At 39.0% G+C, this 9,400-nt stretch overlaps 2 protein-coding genes across 2 annotated transcripts; both read right to left on the bottom strand.

Annotated features, from left to right (window-relative positions):
• Nucleotides 1–4,533: 4,533 nt before the first annotated feature.
• LOC109244862 (NAC domain-containing protein 73-like) lies at nucleotides 4,534–6,663 on the bottom strand. Its single transcript, XM_019412022.1, has 3 exons — nucleotides 6,197–6,663; nucleotides 5,738–5,927; nucleotides 4,534–5,394 (listed from the first exon to the last, which is right to left on the bottom strand). The coding sequence occupies exons 1-3, from the start codon at nucleotides 6,341–6,343 to the stop codon at nucleotides 4,868–4,870; spliced, it is 864 nt and encodes a 287-aa protein (XP_019267567.1). The 5' UTR covers nucleotides 6,344–6,663; the 3' UTR covers nucleotides 4,534–4,867.
• Nucleotides 6,664–8,784: 2,121 nt separating this feature from the next.
• On the bottom strand, nucleotides 8,785–9,159 carry LOC109244852. The gene has a single exon (XM_019412012.1). The coding sequence runs from the start codon at nucleotides 9,157–9,159 to the stop codon at nucleotides 8,785–8,787; it is 375 nt and encodes a 124-aa protein (XP_019267557.1).
• Nucleotides 9,160–9,400: the final 241 nt, after the last annotated feature.

Here is a 9,400-nt window from a genome sequence, read left to right as displayed (position 1 = left end):
TGCTCTTTGTTTTCCAATTGTTTTTCACATAGCAGTTCTCGCAGGATCATTAAAGCAAATAATGGCTTGCAATTGAACCTGTGCACTTCCTTTTATAATCTCCTTTTCTTTTAGGATCTTTTATTTATTTTAACAATAAGAGATAATTTCAGAGACTTCCCATCAGGTTTGACATTATCAACATTGACCCCTTTTTTGTGGTTTATTTATTTTCTTCAGCATGAGTGTATGGGTCAAAATCTGACCATGTGTTAATCGTCCCTAAGTGGAACGACATGAGTTCGACCAACTCGCAGTCGTGCTTACACTGCAAGATGACAAAGAGCACCTCGGCCATTGTCAGGGCCGAGTCATAGGAAAACTTACGTCGCAGAACAAACGTAATGGTCAAGCAAACGATAGAGGGCACAGTGACGAGAAAGGACGCTGGTCAAAAACTATTGGACAAATAGGGAAGTTGTTAATATAAATAGGACTAGCTAAACCTAAAACAGGGGATCTTTTTGGAGGGGGAAAAAACAGCTTCCGTAGAGGAGACAGCAAAGAGACTGTCCCGGATGTAAGCTAATCACACTTGATTGATGTACAATTGTTATATGATAAAATATTACTCGTTATTATTCCTTCTTTTATTTTTACATTCTATATGTCTAGATCTGAATTTAGTTATGTTTGACTAAGATTTACCTTCTATAATACTAGTAATTAGTTCGACAAATAGGATTTTATACTTTTTGCTCAAACAATTTGGCGCCTTCTGTGGGGATATCTTAGCCAAATCTCTTAGTTTCCTTCAGATCTAGAACCGGCGAAACGCCACCACCCACTCGAAAGAGCGGTAAATAAACCTTCAAGACAACAATACTGATCTAGGTCAGGCTGCTACATGAAAGTAGAAGTTATAACCAACATCCATGCAAAACCCACTTCTCGCCAGCAGCGATAGGGTTGGCACGACATACATACGTCCAAAATAGGATCATGGTCATCTGGCGTGACCACACCCCCCATTCGACGCATTTTACTCATAAAATCTGGCCCGAGTGTCGGCCCTGCGAGCACTTTCGATCTCCAGCATGTAAGACTAAAAGCAAAAAAAAAAAAGGAGGAGTCGGTGAAGGTCAAGGCCGCCAAAAACGAAAGGAACACAAAAACAACAGAGGAAAAACTTACCCTCAGGCCCATAGCGGCCACTTCATGCATTAATTCGACATCGCTGACATCCCGAAGAGCCTCACACTCTGCGGCGGAGCATAGAAGGTCAAACTGCGGCACCAAACCCTCTGTATCCCGCAGAAGATTGAGCTCCGATGGAATCTCAAGTATACGGGAGGGACCTCCCGCCCTTACCACAGTGCGGTTAAAGCCCTCCTCAAATATCCTGACATCATCAGGATCAAGGTCGGAGTCAGACTCGTAGTCATCGACCACGACACCTTTTCCCCTCTCTGCGGCTGAAGAAGAAGCTCGATTTGGTCCGGACGATGAAAGCCCGCCCAAAATGGCAACAACGGCTTCGGGACCCCGGCTTCCCGTTGCAATGGCCTGTTGATCGTTCACAACGGCCGATTCCCTACCGTCGGGTTGGCCTTTGCCACCTGGTTTTCCTCTACGGCCGGGTTATCACCACCGCCAATTTCAGACACTGCCAAAGGAAGGTCGCCCCCCGAAGATGCTTCGGCTAAAGGAGCCACTTCAGACTCCACTCGCCGTCTCTTCGACAGACCCTCTCCGCTATCAGCACGAGAAAATCCACCCGTTGAGCGAGCAGCAGGAGCCGGAGTTCCGGGTTGAGGAATAATTTCCATGCACACGGCCCCGGTCGTAGATGCAGATTGAGTAGCTCTCAATGTAGGCCGGGCTGCAGACCTCAGCGCGGGCCGGGCAGAAGGCGCCGGTTGATGGAACGCGAGCGGAGGAGCCCTCGCCCTTCGCGCTCTCCCTGTGAACGGAGAAAAACGATCATGTAAGCAACAAAATCAAATTACGAGGCAAAGAACAAGGAGACTGCAACGAGCCGACTTACCAGTGAGAGGCTTACGCCCGTATCTCTCATAGAATGATGCCCATTCGCGAACCCCCACCGTATAGGGAAGAATGGCGTTCACCCATTCGCGGATGTCGTCAACAGGCAGGGGAGGTAATCTCTCTGCTGTGAAAGTAAAAATAACTTAGCAATGCCACCTGAAGAAAAATGATCGACCACCACTCCGAAAGAAGATGCAAAGTAAACAGGAAGACTTACGTGCGAAGTTCAACCTCTCAGGGAACCCTGCCGAGTCCGCCACAAGGTGCTCAGTCCGCACATAAAAGTAATTTTCCCAGAAACGGCGATTAGCTTTTTCATCCATCTTCACCACTAGACTCTTTGTTCCTCGATGGCGTATGTGGATCATCGTGCCTCAAATAAGTTGGGGGGGGGGGGGGGGAAACATTAAGCATATGTCCCAAAGTGACCTCTCGACTGGCAAGCTCCACGAACTCGAGTAGCATGAGGAAAAACTTATACACGTACGGAGAAAGCTGAGCCGGGCACACCTCAAAGAAACGGCAGAAGTCTGTCACTAGGGAGGGGAGAGGAAGCGTATACCCGGCAACAAAGGGGTATGCGTAGAACGTGCAATATCATGGGCGGTCCAAATGTACAATATCATCTCCCGTCGCCGGCAACATCTCAACATGGTTCGAAATCCCCCATTTGGTTTTGAGCGCCGCAATCGCCGCTTCATCCATAATAGAGAACAGGATCCGGTTCTTCTCCGGTGGGGCTGTTGAAGTCAGTCCATAATTTCCCCGGACTGGGCAATATTTCAGCCACTGTTGGAACCCCTCATCTTCCGCCGCCTCCGCTCCTTCTTCGAGAATAGGTGCGTCATTTTCCGGCACTGGAGCTTCGATGAGTCTGTCAGTATGGGAAGAAGTACCAGCCATTTGTCTCGATTGATCGGAATAAATGAGTAAGAGGAAGGAAGAGAGAAGACGTCGATATCAAGTTCTGACTGACAGGAGAATGAACTCAGAAGTTTGAAATATTGAAGAAGGTAAAGGTTTGTAAAACCCTTCAGATAAGTCGAAAAGTGTAGCAATAGAATGGTGTTTTCCCCTATTTATAAGAACATGAATGTCCTAAGCGAGAAACCCGAGAGCCGCCAATCAAAAATTGATAGGGCGTGGGAAACGATACGGTGCCTAGGAAACATGCGCCGCAACGATGCGTAAAGGGCATTCACGATGCTGCAAATCGATGCAACGGTTCAATTCCGAACTGACGTAACGGTTCGACGCTACCATCGAAACATCACACTGACTCCTCAACCTAAGGGTCTCATTCAACACACAACGATCAAATTTCTCCAACTTATAAATCAACAAAGTCCGTCCGTTGAGCCCACCAAGAAGTGACCCCATCGGACGGAGGGACTAACTGTATGGGTCAAAATCTGACAATGGGTTAATCGTCCCTAAGTGGAACGACATGAGGTCGACCAAGTCGCAGTCGTGCCTACAGGGCCAGATGACAAAGAGCACCTCGGCCATCGTTAGGGCCGAGTCATAGGAAAACTTACGTCGCAGAACAAACGTAGTGGTCAAGCAAACGATAGAGGGCACAGTGACGAGAAAGGACGCTGGTCAAAGACCATTGGACAAATAGGGAAGTTGTTAATATAAATGGGACTAGCTAAACCCAAAAGAGGGGATCTTTTTGGAGGGGAAAAAACAGCTTCCATAGAGGAGACAACAAAGAGAATCTCTTCATCATCAATATTCTCTTATCTTTCCTTTCATTGCTCCCTTGATGCAAGACTGTCCCGGATGTAAGCTAACCACACTTGATTGATGTACAATTGTTATATGAAGAAATATTACTCGTTATTATTCCTTCTTTTATTTTTACATTCTGTATGTCTAGATCTGAATTTAATTATGTTTGACTAAGATTTACATACTAGTAGTTAGTTCGAGAAAAAGAATTTTATACTTTTTGCTCAAACAATGAGAAATATTGCATGTGGAAAAAGGCTCAAGAATCAAGGGCTTAAGCCCTAGAAAAATGAGCAAAAACAATTACATTAATTTTATTTTTTCAAAGATAGCCCAACGTCGACTTGTGTAAAACTATAAAAGTAGTACCATATGAGGTACAATAACTTCCCAAGTCTCCAACAAGTGACAAGAATACGTACACAGTAACTATTTACCTTTTTTACGCCAAACACATGGGATCAAAACAAAGTATACTCGAAGAATCTTTCGCACCATTTATAATCGAAAGTTAATATGACAATGATTCTTCGTACGGGTTACTCAAATTTTGCCTTGTATGATCTGACTGTACCTTCTCATAGAAGTGGAAATGAAGAACAAGATTTACCTTGTATAAGGCACTAGGTCTGAAACCAAGAGCTACTAATTCCAATTATGGATGGTTACCTGCAGTTATCTTTAAATAAAAGAGCTACTACAATTTCAGAATTCCCATAATGCTTACAATAAAGTTCCAAATATAAAAGATTATAGCCAAAGCAAATATAATTAATGAATAATGAGTGTAAATATGCTAAACCATAGCAGTATATATCTTTGTACAGTTGAACTCCAATTAGTTACTCTCCCAGTCTATGTATCATGAGCCATGTACACTTATTTCTTCAGCCTCACTGTACAAAGGAAGCATCAATATTGCAGAAATAACCACATCAAAAATATATAAGTATAATTAAAATGATAATTAAAGTTTGGAGCGGAGCTTCATCTGAAACCCTACGTATATAGTCCTCAATAACAAGAGAAACTCTCCTTATTCTTCCCCGTTTCGATAACTTATTCAGACCTGTTATGAGTATCTCATGTAAAAGGGAAAAAATAGTCAAGGAATAAATGAAGAGTGAGGGAGATTAAAATTTGGGAGACGAGGAGTTGGACGGTTATTATGCTCAAAGGATATGAGAGTTGGATTATTGAAGCATTGAACAAATGTAGTATTGTCCCTAAATTGAGATGCTTGACCAATATTTGTTCTAACTGCAGGAGGAGGACAATTATTTCTAAGGAGAGAATTACCACATTGTCTTGGTTGAGTTTGGTAAAAGACTTTTGACACAACAAGCTCTCCTTCTTTTTCATCTTCATTATCACCAAGATGGTACTGATGCATTACCCAATTTGTTTTCTCAGGTTTTCTTTGCTTTCCATAGTTTGTGTAGAGTACAAGTATTTTCTTGTGTCCTTTCACTTTGCCTTTAACCACAACTGGCCTAGTCTTGCCTGTTTTGTGCCAACGAGTTTCATTTCCTTCTATATCTGTCTCTACTTTTCTTCTTTTTCTTGTACCTGTCGTATATGCTTTGGATGGTCTATGAAAAAAATGTCGGATTAACCCATCTTGAGACACTCCTGCACGTCAATATTTGATTACAATTTAAGTTATATATGATTAAATATGTAATAGCAAGTTAGTTGCTATTTTACCTAAGTTATAAGTAAATAATTTGTTACACTATTAGTACATAAATGTGCATAGAATTAATGTGAGTACGTGAAAAATGTATTTGTTTGGTAGTAATTCATTCTCTTTGGCAACATTCTATAATAACCCCATTATTTTATATATAGTTGCGCGGCTTATAGAGCACTTCCATATTGTATTTGAGAATCTAAAAGAGGTTGAATAACATCAAACTTAAAATCATTTCACATGAAACTTGATCCTAATGCAAAGGATTAGCAGAGTAAGTACCTGGTAATTTCTCAGGATGAGTATAGCAAATTCCATTTTCTCCCTCAAGTGTGTGAATGAACTCATCAATTAAAGGGTGAAGTTTGTGAGCATCTAATCTCACTTTTGCCTCAAGATGTTCAAGAAGTTCTTGATCACTTGGATCAAACTTCACCCCAGCAGGCAATCCTGGAAGATTGTGAATCCCAGCCTATACATAAACAAAAAATTCACAAAAATCCACAATCAAAAGAATTAAAATTAATCGCGTTATAATAACCTACAGTTAGACCTCTCTATAACATCTATATATAACAACCATTCACTACAAAAGCCAAACTTTTGTCGGAACCGATTTTTAATTATGTTATGTTATAATATATGTCATCTATAGTAGCAAAAAAATATCGGAACAAACGAGGCTGTTATAGAGAGGTTTGACTGTATAATCAAGCAATTGAAAAATATAACAATACTAACCTTTTCTTCAGATTTGATCAGATGACCACAAGAAGGACAAGTTCTTGTTTTCGTAGTATTTTTGGTGCTTTCATTGGTAACATTTGTTGAGATAGATTTCTCGTTAGCAGAGTCATTCATACAAGTCATTTCTTTTGTTAAGAACATAAATTAGGAAAAAACCTTTTCACTATTGTTCTCTAACTATTCCAAAATATAACAAGATTTGTTGGAGGAGAGACAAAGAGTAAAAAGGAAAAAAGGAAAAAGTAATTTGTGGCCTTGAGGCATGTTCTCCGTCAAGCTAATTGCTCATCAAGGTTGGGAAGGTATATTGAATTCTACTTTTTCCACTTTGTAGTAGTCCTTACCACACTTCAGTTCAATAGTACCTACTTGTTCTTCTTACTCCATCTTACTCTTAAAAACAAAGACTTATGCTATACCTAAAAGATTAAAGTTAGAGGTTGAAGAAAAGTTGAGCAATATAATTAGTACTTAGATGGAAAAAAAAGTGTTTGCTTGGAATTCACTTCTTCTTCTTCAGCTTATTTAAGTAAGTGGAATAAATGTATTTCCCCGGATCTTTGTGCAACAACAAAAGGGTATATTTGAATTGTTTATTCAATAAACAAGCCAGCCAGGATTCAATGTTTACTTTTTCTATCCAGTATACATAGATTATATATTAATTATACATAAATTATGCATGAATTATATATATATATTGTATACATTCGCTGGCTATTTTTGGTTTAAGTTAGGGTCTATTTGGATTAATTTTATTTATATTAATCAGTAACAATAGAACATCTTAATAAAGACAGTTTAACGTGTATTTTTAAAAATTTAATTAAAAAAGATGGTCTGAGAGTAGAAGTATTTGAGTGTAAATAGGGCAACCTAGTATCAGTTCCGATGTCGCCCTAGAGTGTACAAGAAGACAAACATTTAGGGTAGAAAAGAAAAGGAAAAAAAAAAAAAAAAAAGAGGAACTTTAACATCCACCAATAATTTCATTGCTTCACTTAAACTTCTCATGCTATGCAAGAAACCTTGGCACACACAGAGACAGCCCCCGGGGTTCTCATATTAGTACGTTTCAAGATTTTTATAATATGGGATATGAGAGAATAATTAATACCAATATTATTTATTTTTCAAATTCTTAAAGAAATTGTATTGTCTAGGAAGGTAGTTACGTTGAGCCTCGTTTGTTTCATTCACAAGTTTTGTATAGGGTGTAAGAGTTTTGCGTTTTCTGGTTGCTGAATTTATATCCCAAATTGTCAAATCTAAAGTTGGTAGCTTTGTACCAAACGGTCACAGCAATTTCAATCCAAGCTGCATCGATCTCCTTTTCATTTTTGACAATTACTAGTAAATATATGTATAACAAAAAAAAATTAAAGGGAACATAAATGTAAGCCAATAGAAGCAACTGGCTGAAAAAATTTAGTCAATGTTTAATTGAATAGAACAATTACAGTTAAGTAAATGTCGAAATTGTACATGTCTTTTAAGTACAATAGACACGTCTAATCGTTAAAGTAACCAAGGTAATCAGAGGCGGACCCAGAATTTAAAAGTGGCATGAGCACCACTATCGAATAAAATTTGAGCAAATACTAACGAACCTAGGCAGCGCACCAAAAGTCAAGTTTTGTCCCCCTAATGCAGCTGTCTATAAATTTTAATCTTAAAGTGACAATCAAAATATACCTATTACTTAAAATATATATACACATATTTTTTTGGAAGTTACCGGGGGCTGATGATCCCTCTATCTAGAGGGTAGGTCCGACTCTGTATGTAATATGTATAATTAGAATAGCGTTTCAAGTATAATAGAGTTGATATAAGTATAACATGAGTACTGCAGTGAAATCATGTGAATCATGAATTCTTGATTCATGATCCAACCAACGGAGCTTTTTCTTTTTTGTGTTTTCTATTAGGAGTATGCAAACCTGGAGAAAGCTGGATTCTTAAAGACTTCCAGTACATATGGATTTCGTAATCACTCAGAAATCAAACTTTTGTATTCTTGAAGATTGTAGGCATTCTCTACCTATAGGCTATAGATTCATCGAAAAAGCCAAAAAGAGGTACCAAAGTAAAAGAAAAGAAAACTTAAAAAGTCTTCAGTTAATCCCACCCCCTCCCCTACCCCACCCCACCCCAAAAATGATTAGGTGTTCTAAAGGGTTGATGTTTATTTGCAAAAAGTTTAATTAACATCAACTTTTTAGCCAGCATGATTACTAGTTGTGATAAGCTCCAAATCCTGTTTACTTCAACTTGGATATTCCAAGGGGGAAGTAATCTTTCTATAGATTTTAAATGAGGGTAAAAGATTAATCTTTTTTCTTTTGGTGGAGTATCCACTTCCATTGATTACCAAGAAATCATTTACAAATCCAGCTAGACTTTATAACTCAGTCTGCTGAGTTGATAACAAAACAAAGAAAAACTCACTCTCTGTATCTCTCCTTCACTTCCTAGCTAGGAAATCTACACTTTTAAAGTAACAACCTAATAGTATCATTAGCTCTAACATAACAAGTATATGTTATTTCTCTAGCTATAGTTTCACTTGATATCTCCTTCTAGACAAATATTCTATTATTCCTCTCAATCCAAATTGCATAGACAAACTCTGCATACACCAGCTTCACAAGTCTTCCATGGTTTGTTTTCCCTTGTGTATGTTGCTCTATCCAGTGCTGCATATGTCTCCATAAACTCATTGCCGGCCAAGCAATTTGTAACCAGTTCATTAGTTTACTCCATACTTGCCTACCAATGCCAATTGCATATTCAGCAAACAAATGATCCTTGCTTTCGTCTACCAGTTTGCACATAATATAGTTGGTATCAACTTGAATCCCCCAATTTTTCAACTTTGTTGCTGTGAGTAGCATGTCATGTTGTTGAAGCCATACTATAAATAGTGCTTTTGGCCTTGCTATATTCTCACACATGAGTTTTTTCTAGGTAACTTTGGGTAGATCCCCTAGTATTTTCATGTAGATGCTTCTGTTCATACTTGTACTGCTAGCAAAGTCAGGTTGCACATGACATAGTTTCTCTCTTGTCTTAAGTATTTTTCTAACCATCCAGCTTGCTTGCCGGGGGATAAGCATACTCTCCATGTGCTGCTCTTTTATGTAGTATTCATGAATCCATTTAATTCAAAGGGTGTCTTTCTTCCTATTCAATTCA

The sequence above is a fragment of the Nicotiana attenuata genome, unplaced genomic scaffold (genome assembly GCF_001879085.1).
Source record: "Nicotiana attenuata strain UT unplaced genomic scaffold, NIATTr2, whole genome shotgun sequence".
Classification (NCBI taxonomy): Eukaryota; Viridiplantae; Streptophyta; class Magnoliopsida; order Solanales; family Solanaceae; genus Nicotiana; species Nicotiana attenuata.
Note: the sequence above shows the minus strand (reverse complement) of the source record. Positions and strands in the feature narration are given on the sequence as shown.